We start from the raw sequence: 22,987 nt of genomic DNA on the forward strand, positions 1-22,987 counted from the left end.
TATTAACGTGGGAAATAGCTTTTTTTTTGTGTTATATATATGGACATTTTCGTAATTTTGCAAAACTCGGTTGGCGTGTTAATTTTCAAAAATACCCCACGTGGGATAAGTATTTCCCACGTCACCCCAATTGTTTTAAAAAGCTAATTTCCCCCCCTAAATTAGGCTGAACGTGGGATTATTGATTTTGACGTGGGAAGCACTGTTCATAGTCGGACTGCTGATCTCTTCGGCAGTCATTTCCGGCCAAATTTTGGTCGTTTTAGCCACCGATTTTCACATAAATCGAATCTACACATTGTATAACACAAAACCCCTCAATTAATTCAACAAAAACAACCAAGAATCAAAACATTTTAAGCATTGTTCAAACCGTAAACCCTAAATTTTCAAACCAAAAAATCTCAATCAAATCTCAATAATATGAGCAATAACTTGATCCAAACAAGATTACGGGAGATGTGATAACATTATTTTCCATTTTCGGTTGCCGGAAAGCAAGCAAATCGGCGAAAATGACGTTTGCCGTGGGATGCGTTAAAAATTCGAATTTTCTTTGAATTGCACAGTGAAAATTTACTGTGTTTTATATATGGGGGCATTTTCGTCATTTCACAAAACCTGGGCATTTTTGCTTAAACCTGAATTTTTTGGGCAATTTCGCTTAGACCCCTTTAATTTTGCCTAATTTTTAAAATTTCCCGAATTTTTAATAAATAATTAGGTGTAGAACTTATTTTTTTATATTTATTTTGTTATTTAATTAATTTTATTAAATAATATATATTTAGAGGTAAATAATTTTAATATATTTAAACCGTAATCTAAATTAAACTAAACTGTATTTTTTCAGTTTGGTTTGATTTAAAAAATTTTTAACCATTTTTTTTAGTTTGGTTTAAAAAAGCTCTTAAATTGTATCTAATTGAACCGTCCACACTCGTGAAAATGCCCTTGAGTGATTTCATTTTTATATCGTACTACAAAAATTGTTTTGTTGGAATTTTTGAGAGGTGTGTTAAAAATTTTACCACTTTTGTTTTAAACAGAGAAAGTGAGAGTAGACAACTTTCTTTCTTTTTAAATGGAAAGAGGGCATAATATATTATGATATACAATTTGAATTTTGAAACTAATAAATGGGGTAAAATTTAACTTTTCTAAAGTTGAAGCTAATATTTGAGGTAAATTTTAATTTTTCTAAACATAAGACTAATACGGTTAAAACTAATATTATACCATGGAGAGAGTGGCTGAAAACTAATAATACACACTTTTGAAGTTTTTTTAAAAGTCAGTGGGGGGTAAATTGACACCTTTTATAGTCCCTTCATCTATTAATAGACGTTAAACTATTTAATTATCTGATTTTATAAAATTAAAATTATCATTAATATTAACTCACATCAAAAAATTTTTAATATACCTCCCATATACAATATATCTTTGAATTTATAGTGAAATCATTTAGAAAATATTAATAATAATATTTATAAATGAACTGTTTAATATTCTAATAATTCATATAATCTTGCAAAAAAAAAAAAATCAGCTATAATTATTTTTATAGTATTTCTTAAGAAAAATCTTTAAAATTTGATTAAAATTGAATAAATGAAAATTTGGTTATTGTTTAAAGAAAAATGTAATTTTTATAGTATTTCTATTGCATTTTCCATGTTCCAAATCAGTCCAAATGGATAATTATTTTTTATAAGAAATTTCTTTTGAATTGAAATATTTTTTTGAGATTAAATTAATTATATTAAATACGTAAAATTTTTGATGTAGCAATCGAAATTATAATCACTATTAATTTTAACTCATAACCTATTATGTATAAAACTCTTTTTATTACAACTCAAATAACTTTTTAAAAGTTTTAATGGATAATTTAAACATAATAAAATTATATGTATTTATTTTAAATATATAAATAAATATTTATTTATATATATTATGATAAAATTAAATAATTTTAAAATAAATATAAAATAATAATTAATTTTATATATATATATATATATATATATATATATATATATATATATATATATATATTCAAAATGAAAACGGATTGTATTACTTGATGAAATAAAAACACAAATATAGAAAGATAGAGTAAAAAGGATGTCGACAATGGCAAATTGGTCAATCCGTATGGTTGGTGACCAGGTAGTGCCATCACGTTCACGTGGGTGGAGCAGGAGCAGTGGGATCTCAGCAGGAGTAGCGAGATCTCTGTGAGACTCAGAAAAAAAAAACGACATAAAAAGCGGGGCCCCAAATCTCTCCGAGATATTCGGGCCGGCTCTATCAAATTTCTCGGGATATTGAGTGTACAAGGAATTTACGAAATTAAGGCGTTGTTAAGGAATGTTGTTTGACAATGGGAGGGTGTTTTCGATAAATTACATCCAACAACTTAAATGATTAGTTTTTAATTAACCTTTGATGGTCAAATCGAAGGATCGGCTTAGTTGTAACATGTAATAGTGGGCATTGCATGCTAAATTGAAAAAAAAATAATAATAATAAGTCAAAGAGTTTTAATTTATGTTGTAATGACTAATGTGCAAGAAAAGAAATATGTAAATATATAAATATATTATTATATAATTAAATATTATTTTATTTTTAATTTAAAATTATTTAATTATTTAATAATATATATCAAATATATATTTATTATTGTATTCAAAATAAATAAATATATAAATAATTTTATTATTATACAAATCAAACCATTTATTCTAATTAATATTTATTGGCAAATAAATGATTATTTATTATAAGTGTCAAGAATCTCACCAGTGTTTAACAACACTAATAGTTATGATTAAACCTAACAACAACAACAAACTTCTTGCCAACAAAACAGTGAATAACTAAATTACAAGTTTCTAGTCACAGTTAGCTTTCAAGGATTAGTTGTTAACGATAAAAATAAGACAATCTTATTTATAAAATAAGGAAGTTGAGAGACTAGGTTATATTTGTCGAGGGAGAAATTACTAAAGAGGGAGAGACATCATCATAAGGAAGAGAGCAACCATTGTTTGTCGATAAATCATTGAAGAAATTTAAAATATTAAAAAAAAGTAATTTTTCAAAACTTAATATTAAAAAATTATTAAATTAAAAAAAAAATATAAAATTTTATATTTTTTAATATTATTTATATATCTAACAACATAATAATATATTATTATTTATATTAAATTTGTATTCATTAAATCCAAAATGAACCAACCACATATATGGGTTGCCGATTGTGGACCTTAACAAGTAGACGAGTTGCCCACAGTGGTCCTTCACGTCATTACACATCACACACCCCATCTTTCAAAATTTATTTTAGTTTGTACGGTGTTCTTTGTCGCTTACACTCATGCGCGAGAAAGTTCTAAGCAAATTTGGCAGCCTACGATAAAGTTGGTTGGCAAGATCATTTTATGGCATTTTGAAGACTCGTATGAACGTAGGCCCAGCTAAAAGATTGTTCTTTTCTTCTGATTCAAAGCATCATATAATCTAATGTATTGTTAACAAAGGGTTTGCCGACATAGAATATTCGACATTAGATTTAACGGATACAACATTTTGGCAATTGGTTTATAGCCATAGGCAAGTGAAGGGAATCCGCAAGGTCAAAAACGTATTAGTTTGAGTGTCAATAGAGAAATTCGAAGATATTAGTTCAAATCCCTTATAGTGATATTTTAAGATTAATGGATTGTTAAACTTAGGGTTTTATCTGCGTTTTTCTTAAATCCATCCCATGTCTCCATACCAATATATCCCAGCCTATTTTCCGTCTTTTTAAAATTTATATATTAATGTTGGGGATGGCTGGGATATTCAATCGTCATAGTTTCTGCATCACTCATACAAAATTATAGAATAGTCCATCCATTTTAGAAACTTTTTATATCACAAGGTCTATGATATAAAAGGAGTATGATGCACAGGAAATATTTCTTCTATGCTCCCAACATTAAAAAATGTAAAGAAACTCAATGGATTTAAAGCAACCAAGGAAATGAACCAGCCTCTTTACTCAAATGATGCTGCAGTTTCCAACATCCTTGAAGCTCCAACACGATCACGGGGAATCAAACGTAGCTCAGAACCATGTTTGAGGAAGACATTACCTGAGCAAAACCAGTGAAATTTATATTCCACATAAATTGAGAAAATACAATACTACAGTTACCTAGAGCAAATACATCAAAAATAGCTACACAAAATAGAAATCTGTTCAAGTATTTTAAGGAATATTAAAGACCTTTGTTGAGTTCATATAACATTGTCTTTAACCAGGTGAAGACTTCTAATAAACTGGAAGTACCAAACAGTGCATAAAGAGTATGGGTATACCTGCACTTTGCTGAGGATTGATTCCTACACCATCTGCATATAAAAACAATGAACTCCAAGTTTATAATCTCACCTTACAGAATGTGACTTAAGGTAATCAAAGGTAGATGTATGGTTCCGGTAGACAAAAAACTTATATGGCCTCAAACTGAAAATCTATAAACCTAGATAATTATAATAATACATTATATATAAATTTTGTAATTATTTTCTTGCGTAGCTGTCTAATGTGTTAAATAATCGCCTCACTCATTACCTCTTTCTTCAGAGAATTGGTCAAGAGTGGACAGAACAAAAGATATTTATATCAATGTGTCAAGAATATTTACATCCATACCAGTTGAAACACCATTGTTCTCAATAGCTGAAACTGATGGAAAATGTAAAACAAAAGTGCTTAAAATTAACATATTCTTAAATACACAGATAAATTTAGTTCAAGTGGATCTAAATAAAGGATCAAATTGCCCTCTGTCATCGTTTGAATGGTAGAGTGGAGGAATTTTCAGCATTTGAACACAAGACTTGAAAAAAAAAAAACTCTGATAAAAACCGTGCTCAGAGATATTACTAATTGCAAATACTTGAGCCAATAAGAAAGAGCCAATTATCTTAATAAGTTTAATCTTATTTGCCTAATTTTATTCAGTATATATTCCAATCAATCTCCAACTGAAGTCAATTGAGTGCTATGAGAACTAACATTTCTCACCAATGGTCCTAAAATTCCAAATTTTACTATTTCTGCCACCAAATTCCCAATGTAATTTGAATCAATAATGGAAGCTTCAAGAATGCAAAGGATGAGTTGAACTAAGTGATAAAAATACATGCTCCTCATTCATGGTCAAATAACATTACGAAACCTCTTTTAATATGACTTATAGGCCATGCTCAATTAGATCATACATCTCACAAAGAGAAAGCAGCGTTTGGTTAGTTACTTGAAAATAGTTTCCAATGTATAAAGGCACACTAAAATAAAACCTTTTTTTCAGTAAAATTATGAAAATGTTGTGACCTGAAGTCCCACATCGCTCCCGTACAGTCCACTGAGCGTGTATATAGGCAGGGGCCAGAAGCCCTTAACTTGAATGACGCGCTCAAGTGGACAAAACCGTGAGAGCTAATAGGCCCAAAGCGGACAATATCTTCTAGGCGGTCCTGAAGCCTGGGGCCTGAAGTCCCTTTACCTAGAATGACGCGTTTTCATAAGAGAAACAAAACCGTGCGGGCCTGAAGCCCAAAACGGACAATATCGTTCAGACTATTTATAACACGTTATCAGCACGATTTGCGATGGGGGGGTGTGTTGTGACCTGAAGTTCCACATCGCTCCCGTGCAGTCCATTGAGCGTGTATATAGGCAGGGGCCAAAAGCCCTTAACTTGAATGACGCACTCAAGTGGACAAAACCGTGAGAGCTGATAGGCCCAAAGCGGACAATATCTTCTAGGCGGGCCTGAAGCCCGGGGCCTGAAGCCCGGGGCCTGAAGTCCCTTTACCTAGAATAACGCGTTTTCATAAGAGAAACAAAACCGTGCGGGTCTGAAGCCCAAAGCGGACAATATCGTTCAGGCTATTTATAACAGAAAACCTTTTTTTTTTCCATTATGAGATTTGAAGCAGTTAATATCATTATATCTTAAACTGATTTTAATAATATTCAACAATTTGTAACACAACTGCCATTTGGACTACCTTGTAGGATCCACAGATAATGTGATTTAGCAATATCAGATTAACTTTCTCTCATCATCAATTATAGTCAAAAGACACAGAATTAAGCTAATAATCATCAAATCAAACAACTATGCAACTCCCAGAAAAGAAATCACACAATTACGAAAACTATTAACATGCAATCACGATATCAACAACTACAAAAAACACGAAAGAACATAATTACCGTTGGTGATAATAGCGCTGGTTTGTGGAGGGACCTTGAATTCCTCAGCTGCGAATTTCAAAACGGCGGTGAAGGGAGCAGCTTCAGGAACGCTAAACCTGCGATTCAATAGAATAATTAAGATTAGAGATAATTCAACAAATAAAAAAAAAAAAAAACAAAATAAAAAGAATTAGGGATTCACGTACACTTTGAAAGGGAGCTTGGGATCGGAGGTCAGCGTAACCTTGAATGAAACCTTCCCACCGCTTGCCATTTTTATTAATTTTGTTTGATTTAAGTTATTAAATTTAGGGATTGTTTTCTCCTCTGAATCGCAGGGAGGTAACGCATTTTGGGTCTATATTTATATTTATATATATCAGTGTATTTTCCTGGTTTTAGCAAAAATACGGAGAAGCTGTTTGGGCCTTCTCGAGTTTCGTCCATTTAGGATTGAGCCCATGCTTGTATTAGAAAAAATAGGGAACCTCACTAAGTAAATTTTTGTTCTAAATTTGTAATGGAAAGTAATTTTTAGTTCACATAGAAAATATGCATCATATTATAGTTCATATTGATATATCAATATTGTTGAACTTAGAAATGAGAATTCCAACCTGTAAATAGGGTCCTTGGCCCACACTTTCACAAATAGGGAACAAATTTTCTAATAAGAACGGGGATACAGACAAGATTAGAAACGATTAAAATCCTCTTATTATGGCGCGAGACAGAAATAAAGATAAATATATTTCTAATTTATTTCTTCTCCAGTTTGTCACATTTCTTACATATCTCTAAAACTTTTAAATATTGAATTATTTTTAAACGTTTTTAAATTATTATAAATATATCATGATACTTAATAAATATTCAATTATTCTTCTTAAGGAAAAGGGAGGGAAATATTCTTTACAAGGACAAGAAGGGAAATGGGAGATAAATTTTCCCACAAAAAAAGGGATGAAGATTCTCCATTATTCTAATATCGGAGACAAAGCAAAGATAGAAAAATATTTTTTCTATAAAGACAAGAATAAAAATTAAAGTATCTATTTTTTATCCGATCTGTTGTCATCTCTAATTGAACTATTTACTTAAATAGCCTTGGAGGTCTAAAAAACTATTAAAAAAATTAAAAATCTTAGTAAAAGAATAACATTAAATCTGTTTTTCTTTGACAATGCGGGCGGTTTAAAAATCAACGTACAGAATTATAAATAATCACAATCGCTGTACTGTTTCTTTTCCAGAATTAAAAAAAAAATTAACAAATTCAAATTTACAACAAAATAATTCTTCAAGAAATTATCCACAAGGTAGCCGTTAATACTACGGCAATCATCACATGCCATCGTCTATTAATCATCGATTTGGAGCCGCTGCAGAAGAGCTTGTTGTTATGATAAGTGCAAACTGGCCGCTTCCTGAAATCAATCAAAACGGCTGGCTCATTCAGAAATTTGAATTTAACATAGAAAATTACAAAGAGCCCTTACAAACTGATGAAATTTTCAAAATGTGGACTCACCCGGAAGAGCAGAAAGTGATAACATAATCAGTTCCTGAGCAAGTAAAAATACTGCTAGGATCATCATAAGCATAACTATATGCAGTAGGGCAGACTTGTTTAAATTTTTTTGAATAATAAGTTGGTTGACAAGTTCTAGGGTTTCCATAAACGCCTCTGCAACAATATTCATCCGTGTTAAACACATCGCATGCACTTCGGCAGGCGACGACTTTTCCGTTGGCTTTAACGGCAAGCTCGGAGGGGCAGCTGGCTCTCATGTCGCCATCACAACCAGCAACGCTGCAATTTCCCTTACCGTTTATCGGGGTGACAGTGACGGGCAAATTGAAGCCATCGACGAGGCTAACATCATAGAAGTCCAATTGCGCAAGGGTGAACTCAGCCAGGGTTGCTGGGGTGGCACCCGAGGCTCCGCATTGTAGGGCTGTGCCGCAGGCTCCTGTCTGGCATGTGCCATTGCCCTTTTTGTCAAATTTGCAACCCGATCGACCCCATATTCGCCCACTCCACCCCACCGGGGCTTTGAAGACGATTGATTGGCCTGACTTTAGAGCAAATCCCCCGCCGTTGAAATTGTCGCCTGGGGTGATTCCAGGCCAGACTGTTTCCTTGCAAGAGTTTACGATTGTGAAAATTCTTGCACATTCGGCCCATCTTGCCCCTGGACATCATTAATCAAACAAAATTGAAACAATTAAGATAATGTATTATCATATGAATAACGTAAAAATTATGTTAAAGATATTACCTGACGAAGCTATAACTAGAGTTAAAAAAAGTGGCAAAAGAAAATCATTTATTGCCATCTCTTTCTGTAAACCTCTCTCACAATCTTTTGATATGAGGTGGGGTAGAAACAGAGACAAAAGAAAGCATATAAAGAAAGAAGTAAAGAAGAATACGTGTGGAAGGAGAGAGAGTTAGAAGGAAACCATGCATTAATTAACGAATTCTGGAGAGCCTTTTGATTCTTTTCCTAATCCTTTCCCGCAAGTTTGTCCAGGTTCCGTTTTGCTTTTACCTTTCTAGACACCTGTTTCACATAAATCAGAACTGTTCCATCGGCAAATAAACTTTTCAAAATTAAAAAGGGAACAGACATATGAACAAGTACAATGCAATTTGTCAATGCGAGTTTTTGGACATAACATTGTGAGGGAACCATGATTAAATTACCTATGATTTTGGGAAAATTTTTCGGTAGGGTATTGAGAATACAAGAATTCTTTAGAAAGTTTTTTGTTACCTCTGTTTAGTTCTTCGAATTTTTAGTACAATAAAATTATTCGTACTCTTTTTTTAATAAAATTTGAATATATAAATAATATGTTATTATATAATTAGATAATTTTGAATTAAAGATAAAATAACATCTAATCACATGATGATACATCATCTATATATTTGATTGTGTATACAAAATATGTATCTATAATATTATATTTTAGAATAAAGAGGTGGAGTTACGTTATTATATGTAATATTTAAATTTTAAATTAAATTCTTTTTTACTTCATATTGGAAATGAGAATTATAAAAATTCTAATTGATAGGAAATTATTATTTATTTAAATAGACATAAAATAAAAATAAAATATAATTTTGCAGGTTGATACATCTAAGCGGCGGACTTCTACCAGAGGATCAAACTATCTTGAGGATATGTAAGATTCCTATCCCTTTGTAGTGACATTACAATTTTTTAATGTTATTTTCTGAGATTGATGTTACTTTTTGATATTGATTAAATAGAAGTTTTATTTTGTAACTGAGTCTTTTAGTTTTTAGAGTATTGATAGAACTTTAAAAACTCTTCACTTTTAGATATAAAATTATAGTAATTGAATTATATATTATATCATGTATTAAAAATTTAATTTTATCTATCAGATATCAAATATTATATAATATAGCTTTTAAAAAATAAAAAAATAAAATAACATATTTAAAATTTTAAAATTTTTCATACATATCTAACTATATTATCATTTTATCTAAAAAATATATTATATTAAATTGATAATATATATCATATCATTTCTATCATATGATATATTTATTATATCGTTTAATGATATATTTTATAATATATATTATTTTTTATTTATATCTTATTATATGGTACAAAATAAAAAATTATGTGTAAAACACTTCGATGGTTAAGGTCTTTTTTTTTCGCATATCATTATGGAGATGTACGCTTCATCTATGTCATATGCGATTTGTCGCTTCAAATCCCTATGAGTTTTTCTTCAACAGACTGCATGTGCATCATCAAATCGATGACACATGTCATGGGACTGGAACGGGGGGCTAGGATTTCTTCCCATTCTGTCTTAATTTGCCTATAAGACAAAGACTTCATGCTTCAATTTCTTTCATCCTAAAGTTTCTTGAGTCTACCATTTTCTTCAAGTTTTTTTAGATTCTCTGAAGAACTCAGAAGATTATTTCTTACATTTCTTTGAGAGTTCCCTTCACCGACAGCTGAGACAGTGAGTTTATCTGACTCTATTTAACGTACTTTGCTGTTGGCTTTTAGGTTTCAGATTGTGTTGATGGTAATGCTTGGTGTAGGAAATCTTATAATCTGTTTCGACGTATCTGCTGATCTATATTTTTCTCCTCTTCTTATCTGTGTGGATATCAAAATTATTCAGTTGTCCATGGAAAGAGAGGGAAGTTCAGAGTGTAAACCTCTTCTAAAGGAAGCAATTCTACAATCAATCTCCCTATCAATTCTCTAGAACGACGAGTAGGGGAAATACGACTCCTTGATCTTATTGTGGATAAGAGAAAACGGCCTATAAAGATGCAAAAGAAAAGGTTATGTCTTGAAGGCATTCCTAATATGGTTACGGAGGGTGGGTAGCCGTATACAGGCTACTTGTGCCTTAGAGAGGGCATGTGTTCTTCTTCATTCTTCTTTTCAGGTTCATGATGTGGAGCCATTTGTCAAGACAGGCCCTGAGTTTGTCGTTGGTAGCCTCGATGGTAAAGAGGTGCATCTTAGAGGAGACTTGGAATCGATTGTCGAAAGTTGAAGATCTTCGCGGAATATGGCGCTGATCAAGTAGATTGTTACATCATTAATTCTATTGTTTGTGAATGTGTCTCCTGTAACTTGACTAAATGCTACTTTTGTTTGCAATTCTTGAGTATGCTTCTTCTTCTCTTGGAGGAAGCTCATTCTGTCTTTTTAGATAGTGAGTGAAATAGGAACCTACGCAAAGAAGGGATGGTCTAGCAAGTCACAAACTTGTGGTCGCCATAAGACTAAAGTTAAGGCTTTGCGGCTTGAATTTGCTGCCACGGAAGGAAGCTTGCAAAAGAGGAACCATGATTGTCATAGGTTATAGTCCAGATTAATCAGGTAGAGTGAACTCATTGCTTTTCTCATTGACTCTAAGAAGCAGCACTCCAATGAACAGAAGGAGCAAGCAAATTGGCTAGGAGCCACACTCATGCAAATTGGGGGAGAACATATCAAAGAGTTAAGCTATCTTTGATTCCTATTAATTTAAAAGGCAAAAGAATTTTAAAGAAATTCTACTTACATGCCAATTCTGTTGGGAATAGATTGTCGTTTTAGAATAGCTTCTTCTCTTTTAAAGTGTCATTCTATAAGTTTGGCAATGAGTTTTCCTGTATAACACATTTAAACAAGGAACTCTGTGAGTCGTTTTCTGATCTTCAACTTCTCGACTTTAGAAGCCGCAGAAAGAGCAGAAGGGTAATAATCAACTCGTTTTCGTGGCATGAGAAACAAGTATATCATGCCACAATAAAATAATTTCCATGGCTGAGCTTTTCATAATTGTTATATTTATAGAAATGTTATATTTATGCCGAGGGCAATACCATACGTATCAATTTTGTTTTTTTTTTTAAGATAAGGGAATGTTGTCCGACTTCATTGGATAATTAAACTCGAAGTTTTAGTGACTAGACTTATAATTATTACATTGAATAAATTAAGTGTTTGATTTATTGTGATACATTGTTAATCAATCTCAAGATATTCGTATCCTAGCTTCTCATATATGAGAGTTCATGTTATTTGAACTCAGTCTTTCATAAGAAAAGTTTTTCTCTTCGTCATTTAAACCAACTTTTCGGCTTGTATACTTATTTTAAATACACGATATATATATATTTACGTGTTTTATACCGAACTTATTTTCTTACTATCTGCACACCTTATCTCATTTTTTTTTCAAATTAAAACAAATCTTGTCAGATTAATATGATAATATATGTTAAATAATTATTTATTATTAATTTTTCATTTACACAAATAGCCCTCTCCAATCTTCAAAATCCATCCTAATCATTACAAGTCAAGATACCATATCATGGCCATGAAGATAAAGATTGGGCCTGGAGGGAAAAGATTGATTTCCAAATAACAAATACAAATACAATGTGAAGAATACGGTTTGTCCTGAAAGTGAAGTTGCAAGTTTATTTTAATTTCTGTTGTTTCTGTAATGGCGTTAAGTGTTGAAGACATAAGCGATTGCCGAGCAGTCTAATTTTATCTTTTGCCTTTCCTCTAAACTAATTAATCCAATGACCTCTCACCAAGGGCATTTGGGCAAGTTTGGATATTGTTTTTCTTTTTTGATAATAAATTTTTTTTATTTGAGTTAAATTATTTTTTCGAATTTAAATTGATCACATCAAATAATAAAATCTCAAGTTTAATAACCAATCCCCAACAACTTTTTTCTTAAATATCTAATAATATAAATATATACAAATAAAATTAAAAAAAAGAGATATAAATATATACAAATAAAGTTTTCAAAAAAGAGAAAGCCAAATGACTATTTCCCACCAAGGTTTAGTGCAAACCCAATTTTTCATTCATTGACTATCGAAAATTTAAATACTCACAATTATATTAAATTTCATTATTATTATCAGGGATAAAATTATTATATAATAAAAATATTTTAAAAACTAAAACTTTATCAAATTTTCAATCTCTAAGTTTAAAAACTAATAAAGTCTTTTCACTCAAAGTTTGAAAAACTTCATTTCCCTTAGGGTTTTTTTAGTAATTATCGATTATCGGAGATGACAATGACAGTGGCGTTCTCCCTCCCTCCTAGTTTCTCTCTCAATTGTGACTTATTTTCAATCATTATCGGTCATCCTCTCCCCTCTTTTGGTTGTGTAACAAAGAGACTTAGATCTCGATCTTGTTATACACTGACTGGTGAGGGGAGAGGAAGACTGATGATGGTTGAAAATAGACTGCAGCTAAGAAAGAAATCGGGAGAGAGAGAGAACACCGTCGTCTCTAACTGTCGATAACTACTATAAAAACCTTAGGAGATGTAAGTTTTTCAAACTTTAGGTAAAGAAAAATGAGATAAATTATTAGGTTTTAAACTTGGGGATGTGATGAATTTATAATTTTTTTAAATATTTTTATTAAATAATAATTTTATCTCGGATAATAATAATAAAATTTAATAAAATGATAAATTTTTAAATTTTTAATAATTAACACATAAAAGAATTAACTCTATGGCAATAGTCATTGGCCGAACGAGAAAGCTTTTGTAAAAACCAGTTGGCACACGTGGTGCTACTGATCATGTTTACCACCGAGCCCAGCTAAAAGCAATCATTCTCTCCTATTTTTTTTTTTCTTAAATTGCAAAATAAAAAATATTTTCCAATATTTACTACATAAAGAGTCGAAGGTGGGGCATCCCGCTCGTGCGTTCATGAGAGTATGGGCCCATTATCACTCTGTCAGGCCCAAGAAAACCCAAAAGCAGAGGTGGGCATGTGAAAGGCACCCGCAAAAATATCACCACTCAAAAAAGCCCTAGGCAGACGGCAGACCCACCACGAGAAAAGAAGATGATTTTGTGAAGTCCACGTCTATTGTTGACTCAATTATTGCCCATAATTTATTAAAAAGTGAACATAACTGCAACAAAGAAACGACGCACTTTTTTTTCACTTCTTTTATCTATTTATACACTCTCATTTCCCTAACAATTAACGTCATTTCTCAAGGCTGTAACAATGGCTTCAGAGAAGGTGGAGACTGTCATTGCTGGAAACTACATTGAAATGGAAAGAGAAGGGGAAGATTCCAAGTCTAATAAGAGCAAATTTTCCTACTTTTTTTGGCATGGTGGATCAGCGTATGATGCATGGTTTAGCTGTGCTTCTAACCAGGCACTTTGTTCAACACAACTCTTCTGCTTTGTACTTTACCGGGTTACCATAAGAATTTCATTCATGGAACTTATTTTTGTTGGGTGCTTTTGCAGGTTGCACAAGTACTACTGACACTGCCATATTCATTCTCTCAACTTGGGATGCTATCTGGAATTCTCTTTCAGCTGTTTTATGGGCTGATGGGAAGCTGGACTGCTTATCTCATAAGTGTTCTTTATGTTGAGTACAGAACTAGAAAGGAAAGAGAAAAGGTTGACTTCAGAAATCATGTAATTCAGGTAATGCCATTTCAAGGGGATGTATAAATAGTTTTAGTTTAGTTTTTTCTGTTTTAGAAGGAATCCCATCGAATCACTCAACCAAGATAAGTCATGAGCATAATTTTGAAATAGCATAAAAAAAAGACTTAGAATACACAATATCCAAAGTTTTCACTTATACTATTCAAACTATTCGTACGGAGGGAAGAAAGTTTAGTTTATCTTATCTAAAATGAAATTCTGAAAGGAATAAAAACTTAACTGTCTATTTGTAATATTGCACAAAGAAAGAGAAAAAATAAAAGAGGAGTATTTCACCTTCCTTGATAAAACAATAAAATTATGCGTATATATTTTAAAAATAACATTGCTCTGGATAAAAACCTACTGATATTGTTATTTTCCCTTTATATTTCTCTTGATGCAGTGGTTTGAAGTTCTGGATGGGCTACTGGGGAAACACTGGAGGAATATAGGCCTCTTTTTCAACTGCACTTTTCTGCTATTTGGATCTGTAATTCAATTGATTGCCTGTGCAAGGTAGTCTTAGACTATTTTTCAAGTTGGTAGCACTGATTGAATAATGAATAATTAATTAATAATTTGTTCTAATTATCTTCATTAATGTTGCAGCAACATCTACTACATAAACGACAATCTTGACAAGAGAACTTGGACCTACATCTTTGGAGCCTGCTGTGCAACAACTATCTTCATTCCCTCTTTCCATAACTACAGAATTTGGTCATTTGTTGGCCTTATGATGACTTCTTATACTGCATGGTATCTAACCATAGCTTCCCTAATTCATGGACAGGTATAAAATCCATATGTGTACTTATTTATTTAGTAATTTTAAATTAAAGGTAAAATAATATTTTCTTGTATAATGATATATATAAATATACTTAAAATGAGTATGCCTAATATTACTCTATATTATGATCTTTAAAATAAATGTTCAAATTAAGCAAAATTCATCTTCCCCATGAGCTAAATTCCATATAAAATAACAGTAACAGATGATTAACTTATCTTTTTTTTTTTCTGTATATATTTTGAAGGTTGAAGGAGTGAAGCACTCGGGCCCAAGCAAAATGGTTCTCTACTTCACCGGAGCTACTAACATTCTTTATACTTTTGGTGGACATGCGGTCACAGTGTGAGGATTCAGTCTTTATATAAACCTTCAGATCTCTATACACTACGCTAATATGAATATTGCATGCATATATATATATAGGGAGATCATGCATGCGATGTGGAAGCCGCAGAAATTCAAGTTAATATACTTGATGGCAACGCTTTATGTGTTAACCTTGACTTTGCCATCGGCTTCTGCTGTGTATTGGGCTTTTGGAGACATGCTTCTTACCCATTCCAATGCTTTCGCATTGCTCCCAAGAACTGGGTTCAGAGATACTGCTGTCATACTCATGCTTATTCATCAGGTAACCACAAAAACAAACCCAAAAAAAAAAAAAAAAAAACCTATATATTCTCTCAATTCTCTATACATCAATTTAGAATGCAAACTAGAGTACTTTGCATGAATATTTTTGCAGTTTATAACATTTGGATTTGCATGCACTCCTCTATACTTTGTATGGGAGAAATTCATTGGCGTTCATTACACAAAGAGCATCTTCAAGAGGGCACTGTCTAGACTTCCTGTGGTGATCCCTATATGGTTCCTAGCCATACTTTTCCCTTTCTTTGGCCCTATCAACTCTACTGTTGGATCTCTGCTTGTCAGCTTCACTGTTTACATCATTCCTGCATTAGCTCATATGATAACTTTTGCTCCCGCAGCTGCTCGCGAGGTCAGGCATCTTTATTATTTTTAGCTCAAGAAATTAACCTTTTTTAATTACCATTTAGACGTCAAATGAAATTTTGTCCCTTAACAGAATGCAGTAGAGAGACCACCAAAATTCCTTGGAGGTTGGGCTGGCTTGTACTCCATGAACAGCTTTGTAGTGATATGGGTCCTGGTTGTGGGATTCGGGTTTGGAGGATGGGCAAGCCTGCTCCATTTCATACAACAAGTTGATACATTTGGCTTATTCACTAAGTGCTATCAATGCCCACCTCACAAGGCTTGAGAAAATTCAAGAAAGATGAACAAACAAATTCTATTGTTTACAGATTAAAATACATATATAAGTGTGCAAAAAGATTGGCATTTGTAACTTAATATATTTTTCGATCATTTTGTTTTTATTGTAAGAGAGAGCTATTATTGATGATTTTCATGTAAGGTGTGATGGCGATCATATTCATGGCCAACCCTTTATATACAGGTGTTGACTAATCTCATTAAGAATGCATGCAAATTCCCCTTGGTTTTTTTTTTTTTTTTTAGGGATTTACTTAATTATCTCATTTTTTTTCCTTTTAATATCACTCAAATTTGTCCAAAATCACCACTAAAAATAATCTTTAACAAGAAAATAAATTAAAAAAATTAGCAGGAATAAGATAACAAAATGATAAATATTCCCCTCATTATATATAACTTTAATGGTCATTATTTATATTTTCGTTAAAATTAAATAAATTTATACCTTTTAATGATGAATTTTTTAAAATTTTTATTAAAAAATTTACAAATTTGGACCTTATAAGTATATAAAAAACTTGAGATAAATCCAAACTGAACCGAATTTGAATACTTATTAACTCAAGTTTAATTTGAATAAAAAATAGTTTGACTCAAATTTATAATTCAGATTCATTATTTAAGTTTGTAACTCATTAAACAACCGATGTCATTTTAACTAAATAATTTACAAAACGATATCATCTTGTAAATGACTTGTAAAATCAAATTATGAATCTGTACCAGAATTCAATCATTGATGGCCATTCAGCAATATGAAATGCAAATTTAGGGGCTTGCAGTGCTTTCTTGGAAAGCATTTTCAAATAAATTACTGTTCCAAAAACACTTCAAATGCTTTTATTCACTCCATCTAAACAAGTAAACATGATCTTAAAAACAGAAATACGGAAAAAATACTCTCAAATCAGTGTACAGAATAATCTACTGCAACAAGTGCCAAACTGAAAACTCCATGAGTGTAAATAATGTCTGACTTCATCAGCAAAAAACAGTGAGAGCGATGATAACATTTGAAAATGCTGTCCCTGGGCGGTGCCGCGTAATGGGCAGCTGTACATGTCGGCCGCAAAGCCTAATTTGATTGCATTTCAATGCTGCTTAATTTTTTTTAGGTTCCTATCACATAACTCAAGCTGGACAGTTGCCTAATTATTTGATGTGCCCTCTTTGTACACGTCTTAAACGACAAAAGGAATGTGTATATCAGTTTTCACAGCTCAACCTCTTAGTTATTTGGCTGAAGCATCTGATTAGAACATAAATTATGGAGGATGCCCCTCATAGAGCGAGAAAGCAAGGTAGTTTTAAGGGCATACCCACGTAACCAACGAGGCTGATTTTGCCATGTTGAGCTGAGAAGCAGGGCATCAACAAGTGAGTCAAAGGTCATAAGAGCAAGATGGGCCCAGGATCATTGTGTGCTTATTATGACTTGCCATCTTCCTTGCTACGTAACTTTCATTCTGAAAAGAGAAATGGTCACAACATGGGAAAAAGTTATAAAGGGGCAATCAAAACTTGATGTCTTCTGCTCATTATCTCTTAAAAAGCATTTTTCAACTCCTCAACAAAGCAATATTCCTCGTTACAAGAAAAAAAAAACAATAGGAGAGAAGCTAGCAATGAACATGAATGAAACTTCCCTAGGAAAATTTATTTAGAAAAATTACAAATAAACAAACATTCATAGCTTTGTTGTGTATTGTATCCATTTGGGTTGCAATCTTGTGAAGAAGAATAAAATCTTGATGGTGAAGATTCATGACTCGAGAAATTGTAAGGCACACGTGTGTGGGACCTATTATTGTAAACTTACATGATCTGACACAATCAGCCAACATCTGTCATCACATGGTTGGACTCTTCAACCGTCCGCTTTCTTTGCTTAGTCACCTTGTGAACATCATTATGTATTCGCAGAAGGCAGCATTACTTTTCTCATTCTTTTCCCAGCAGATTTAATTTGATTTAATTTTAATTTTTTTCTGAAAATTTATAATGGTTGTTTAAGTAATTTTATACTCCAAAGGGATGGATGGTTCGAGTTACATTAAAAAGATTTTATATATAAAAGATTTTAAAATTAAATTTTTAAATTTATGTAAAGTGATATATATCGTCTTATTTTTATTAATAGAGATAATAATTTTGATCTGAACTTAGAGTCTTTGATACTAATAAAAAGAAAATTCTTTGATAAAAACAAAAAAAATGAATAAAGATAAAAAATATTTCTACAATTAAAGGCAGAGATACATATATCTCTGCCCGGTCTCACCTCCATCCTCGTTCCAATTCTCATTCCCATCCCTACCACTTTATATTAATATTTTTGTTTAAAATCTAACATATCCTTATAGTTTTATATTAGTTATGTTTTTTTTCAAATTTATTTATATTTTTGTTGTGTATATTAAGGTGATTAATATATTATATTTATGATATTTGAAATAATCGATTGGTCTTAATTTTAATTTATTTTATTATTTAATATATTTATATTATGCTTATCTAATACAAGAAGAAGTTTTTTTCTTATAAGAATAAAGATAAAGATGAGGAGAAGATTTGTATTCATAAAGAAAAGATGGAGAATCATTTTTATCTCTATAATGGTGTTAGATCAAGAATAAAAATTGATATTCTTAATGGCGACGGGGATTGAAATCCCTGCCCATGAAGATTGACTAGATTTCGACTTTCAAAAGCTAGTGGCCCATTCTCGTATTTCTGCTTCCTCTTTTTCTCTTTTACTTTCTTACTTTCTGCATGAAGATAATGGAAGAAAGAGAGTGAAACGTAAAAGAAAAAAAGGTTATAAATGGAGAAGAGAGACTGATCAAAACTGTTAAGGGTCCATGGAAGTTTCCTCTGACCTGTCATTACTTAAGTGAACTGAAATATCTAATATTGGTTCTTCAAGCCTTGTCTTGTCAAGGTCAATAAATTAAAGGCAATCATTTCCCCAACTGAAAACATTATCAATTCAAAGATTTATCTCAACACCCTGATTTGATAAGAATTCTATCCTGATTGAATTGAAGTGCCCTCAACCTTCTGGATTTACTGTATAGACATGGGTAGCAGGAATGACTGAGTGTAGAATCCCAGACAATGCCAAGAAGACTTGGAGTCTCAGTTAGACCTTCAAATTATTCGGTTTAATAATTGTAAAACTAGTCATTGAACTCGAAATTTTACCAATTGACAGACTTGGAATATGGAAACTACAGCTAGGGTTAGATTCGAGCCGAATCAAGCTCAGCTCGCAGCCAGCTCGGGCTCGGCTCAGTTTTTTTATGACGGCTCGAGTTTGACTCGATTCGTTTTTCATATCAAAATAACATCGTTTTGTATATATATAAATCAAAACAATGTCGTTTTGTATAAAAAATTTAAAAAAAAAATCAATCAAGCTAACCCGAGTCAGCTCAAGCTCGATCGAGCCGAGCAGAGTCCGACTCGTTTCAGGCTCGAACCGAGCCGAGCCGAGCTCGAGCTCGAGCTGGCTCGGCTCGAATCCAGCCCTAACTACAGCATATCACTTTATCAGTTTTTCTGGTTGTGTTGTGTCTCCTGCCTTCTTTCAGCTTTTGTGGAATCATCAAAATTTTAGCCTCAGCAAGGATACAGAAAATCTCAAGAAACTTGTACGATCAGTTTGCATCTGACAATAAATATAAGCAGGTTCTGTAAACCGATTAGAATGGGAAATTGAACGGAAATCAACCAATTTAACACAGCTGAACATGTTTCTTAAACAGTTGGTGAGACCGAAGATAACACATGGTAAAGCCTTAAACAAAACTGCATGACCAAGGAAGCCCTGGGCCCTGTCTTCTTCTTGGGGTTATCAAGTTCAACAATTTAAGTCAACATATTAGCTGTAACATGCTACAGTTCCCGTTTCCTGCCTACAAAATGTAGCAATTATTTTGCCAATACAGTATAGATAAATCTCAAGCATGAAAGTAAATCATTAAGGAAATAAATATTGGGCATTTCTGAGAGATGAATAAAAATTTTTGCTAATAACCAACATCCACTGACCAAAGTAAATACCAAAATAGGGTTTAGTTATGTTAAAACTTTATACTCCATATGTAAGCCAATAGAATTGTGCACTCTGCTCTCTCCCAAGATCAAAGTCCACTTGTACCCCAAACAGCCCATTAAGAATTTGATTAGAGTTATTTAAACACTAAGAGAGTTTAGAGGGAAGCAAAAGATGAAAACTTGGAAGGCAATGACCTAGAATGATTAATCGATTGCAAAGATGTGATTTGCATATTTGGACAACTTTATCCATAAAACATGAACTTTCATTTATTTGGCTTATTGCAAAGACCATTATAACTGCTTCACTTAAGAAAACAAGAAAACAGAGTTAACAATACAAAGAAATTTCACCCTTGAGCACAGTGAAAAAATAAAAGATATTTAAAGTTGTGTTTAAAAAGATATTCAACATAAAGGGATGCATCAAAACAAATTTAACACTCAGTCAAGATAAGCAAACAGCTCATACACTAATTCCATAATGATCCATTGCACCCAAAGGCAGAATTTCGATTCCTGCCTCATATTTGAAAACAGAAATCAATATACATGTTATCATAGGATTGAAAATGATAGAAGAACAAATTCCAAAGCTTAGGTTTAATTTGTAGCAAAAGATTTGACAGGTTTAGCAGTACAAGATGCATCAAAATAACTTGTTCTGAGGTTATAAGACCAAAAAAAGTACCAATAATGCTTTGTTTTTTATTTCTCTATCACCATCATTCCATGTTTCACAATTGAACGCTACAAATTTAACATTCATGGGAATGGCTATTCCAAATTTCCACTATATAGACTTTTAAGAACCCAACATCTTATCCATTTTCGCATGCAACCAACAAGAAAAGTTTACTTCTGCACATCATATAGAATTATTAAAATATTAGGAGTAATCTTTTATTTGTTGTTCAGAGTCCAGACAGAGATTTTTTTGAAAGAATGATTTCATCTACACTAATGGTTTAAGGAAAGAATAAAGAACCATGAGATAAGTCCAAGTGTTATATCATCCAGCAGGACAGATCCAATCAAAAGGAAAATAAAAGCAATCTTACTCCATTTAATACCAGCCTCTCATCAGCTACTAAACACAGATAAGGATATATAAGAATGCAAGGCCCACCATAACCATATGACTTGGTCCTCATTCCTTGTAAGGGAAATGGATAAGATGAGCTTATTTGTATATTTTGATGCACTTTCCGCAGACCTCTAAACTGTTAATGCAAATGAAAATTTAAAAAAAAAAAAAAGTAGTTAATAAATGATTTAAGAAAACTCTAAACAAGCTCTGCATTCTACCATGTCCTCACAGACACATAATTAGCTCCTCAAGATAAGACTTAAAAGCTACCACAAAAGAACACCCACAATATTTCTAGATATTCTATCCGCTACAAAATCCACAAACTCCAATCAATTGAGAAGTCTGAAACATCAAGATTCCTCTCAAGGACAGTGACACTAATGAACATGCATATCTTTCTACATTGTCAAACCAAAATCAATAATGTATAACCTAAAATGGTAAGTTACAAAAAAGCATGGAAGAAATAACATCAGCCAGCAAAATAAGGGACCATAAATACTATGATTTTCCATTTCATATTGCACATCGTGTGAAAGAAAATCAATTTATAAGAAAACAATGATAATGTAAAAGCAAGAAGGTTGAAAAAAATCACCCACATTACCAAATCTCCTTGTAACATAGACCAAAGCAAAAACCGAAACAATTGGCCACGAAAATTAACAACTTCTCATTCTTCATCTCTCACTTTTGTTCATAATTCGGACAATCTCTCGCAAAATGCCCTTCCTCCCCACAATTATAACACCGTCCTCCTCCGCCTCCTCTTCCACCGCCGCGGCCTCCACCATATCCACGACCTCGTCCACCACCACCACTGCCGCTATAACAATCCCTAGCTAAATGCCCCATTCTTCCACAATTAAAACACGCGCCGCCGCCACCGAAACGACCTCCTCTCCCACCTCTACCATAACCACCTCCTCTGCCCCTTCCGCCGAAAAACCCTCCGCCTCTCCCGCCGTGATTTCCCGGACGGTGGGATCTGGAAGCGGCCTCCACGTCAACGGCTTTCGAACGGCCGTTCTCTCCAAAATCAACGGCAAATACAACAGGTTGGCCTTCGGCGAGAGTCCTGAAACCCTCGGATCGAATTGAGGTTTGATGGACGAAAAGGTCTTCGCCACCTTCATCTGGCGCTATAAAACCGAAGCCTTTCTGGGCACTGAACCATTTTACTGTGCCGGTGGATCTCCGAGTCTCAGCCATTGACCTCGAAGGTTCCAGAGGAATAGTTCTGGTCTTTGTTGAATGTTCCAGAAGATTCAGTATAAGATCTGTCAGATGCTCAGTGTAAGTGTACGTAGTGACTAATTTGATAATGGATCCAATTGTGTCAGAACGGCGCGCGGTTAGTTTTAAGTTCGTTGGGCGGGGACCACATGCATAAGAGATCCAACGGTTGAGTAGTGATTATGGGAAATGTTGGATTGTATCG

General features: G+C 32.8%; 4 protein-coding genes across 11 annotated transcripts; 1 reads left to right on the top strand and 3 right to left on the bottom strand.

Moving 5' to 3' along the window:
• Positions 1 to 3,896: 3,896 nt before the first annotated feature.
• On the bottom strand, positions 3,897 to 6,639 carry LOC123206121 (ubiquitin-fold modifier 1-like). Of its 2 annotated transcripts, XM_044623253.1 has the most exons (4): positions 6,478 to 6,639; positions 6,290 to 6,387; positions 4,381 to 4,413; positions 3,897 to 4,154 (listed from the first exon to the last, which is right to left on the bottom strand). In XM_044623253.1, exons 1-4 carry the CDS (start codon positions 6,543 to 6,545, stop codon positions 4,057 to 4,059), a joined length of 297 nt encoding a protein of 98 aa, XP_044479188.1. In that variant the 5' UTR covers positions 6,546 to 6,639; the 3' UTR covers positions 3,897 to 4,056. The 2 variants fall into 2 exon arrangements, with proteins under 2 accessions (XP_044479188.1, XP_044479189.1); XM_044623254.1 differs by lacking the exon at positions 4,381 to 4,413.
• A 774-nt stretch (positions 6,640 to 7,413) lies between these two features.
• Positions 7,414 to 8,646, bottom strand: LOC123206120 (pathogenesis-related thaumatin-like protein 3.5). Its single transcript, XM_044623252.1, has 3 exons — positions 8,554 to 8,646; positions 7,803 to 8,466; positions 7,414 to 7,698 (listed from the first exon to the last, which is right to left on the bottom strand). Exons 1-3 carry the CDS (start codon positions 8,609 to 8,611, stop codon positions 7,572 to 7,574), a joined length of 849 nt encoding a protein of 282 aa, XP_044479187.1. The 5' UTR covers positions 8,612 to 8,646; the 3' UTR covers positions 7,414 to 7,571.
• Positions 8,647 to 13,815: 5,169 nt separating this feature from the next.
• On the top strand, positions 13,816 to 16,586 carry LOC123206119 (auxin transporter-like protein 3). Its single transcript, XM_044623251.1, has 8 exons — positions 13,816 to 14,009; positions 14,105 to 14,290; positions 14,700 to 14,812; positions 14,906 to 15,089; positions 15,337 to 15,434; positions 15,516 to 15,723; positions 15,838 to 16,095; positions 16,183 to 16,586. The coding sequence occupies exons 1-8, from the start codon at positions 13,854 to 13,856 to the stop codon at positions 16,375 to 16,377; spliced, it is 1,398 nt and encodes a 465-aa protein (XP_044479186.1). The 5' UTR covers positions 13,816 to 13,853; the 3' UTR covers positions 16,378 to 16,586.
• A 3,514-nt stretch (positions 16,587 to 20,100) lies between these two features.
• On the bottom strand, positions 20,101 to 22,956 carry LOC123206101 (cold shock protein 2-like). Of its 7 annotated transcripts, none has more exons than XM_044623229.1 (3): positions 22,154 to 22,956; positions 21,583 to 21,676; positions 20,101 to 20,311 (listed from the first exon to the last, which is right to left on the bottom strand). In XM_044623229.1, the coding sequence occupies exon 1, from the start codon at positions 22,756 to 22,758 to the stop codon at positions 22,234 to 22,236; it is 525 nt and encodes a 174-aa protein (XP_044479164.1). In that variant the 5' UTR covers positions 22,759 to 22,956; the 3' UTR covers positions 20,101 to 20,311; positions 21,583 to 21,676; positions 22,154 to 22,233. The 7 variants fall into 7 exon arrangements, with proteins under 7 accessions (XP_044479164.1, XP_044479163.1, XP_044479162.1 ...); XM_044623228.1 differs by having other exon boundaries at positions 22,149 to 22,955; XM_044623227.1 differs by having other exon boundaries at positions 21,527 to 21,676; positions 22,149 to 22,955.
• Between the last annotated feature and the right edge of the window lie 31 nt (positions 22,957 to 22,987).

Source organism: Mangifera indica, unplaced genomic scaffold (assembly GCF_011075055.1).
Source record: "Mangifera indica cultivar Alphonso unplaced genomic scaffold, CATAS_Mindica_2.1 Un_0024, whole genome shotgun sequence".
Lineage (NCBI taxonomy): Eukaryota > Viridiplantae > Streptophyta > Magnoliopsida > Sapindales > Anacardiaceae > Mangifera > Mangifera indica.

Excerpts from the sequence above, each read along its gene's own strand:
- LOC123206121 (XM_044623253.1), bottom strand. The coding sequence starts at position 6,545 with ATGGCAAGCGGTGGGAAGGTTTCATTCAAGGTTACGCTGACCTCCGAT. Across the intron at positions 6,388-6,477 it reads CCCAAGCTCCCTTTCAAAGT|GTTTAGCGTTCCTGAAGCTG; the intron begins GTACGTGAATCC and ends ATTGAATCGCAG. Across the intron at positions 4,155-4,380 it reads CAATCCTCAGCAAAGTGCAG|GTAATGTCTTCCTCAAACAT; the intron begins GTATACCCATAC and ends GGTTTTGCTCAG.
- LOC123206120 (XM_044623252.1), bottom strand. The coding sequence starts at position 8,611 with ATGGCAATAAATGATTTTCTTTTGCCACTTTTTTTAACTCTAGTTATA. Across the intron at positions 8,467-8,553 it reads TCTAGTTATAGCTTCGTCAG|GGGCAAGATGGGCCGAATGT; the intron begins GTAATATCTTTA and ends AATGATGTCCAG. Across the intron at positions 7,699-7,802 it reads ATCACTTTCTGCTCTTCCGG|GAAGCGGCCAGTTTGCACTT; the intron begins GTGAGTCCACAT and ends GATTGATTTCAG.
- LOC123206119 (XM_044623251.1), top strand. The coding sequence starts at position 13,854 with ATGGCTTCAGAGAAGGTGGAGACTGTCATTGCTGGAAACTACATTGAA. Across the intron at positions 14,291-14,699 it reads TCAGAAATCATGTAATTCAG|TGGTTTGAAGTTCTGGATGG; the intron begins GTAATGCCATTT and ends CTCTTGATGCAG. Across the intron at positions 15,435-15,515 it reads GGTGGACATGCGGTCACAGT|GGAGATCATGCATGCGATGT; the intron begins GTGAGGATTCAG and ends ATATATATATAG.
- LOC123206101 (XM_044623229.1), bottom strand. The coding sequence starts at position 22,758 with ATGGCTGAGACTCGGAGATCCACCGGCACAGTAAAATGGTTCAGTGCC.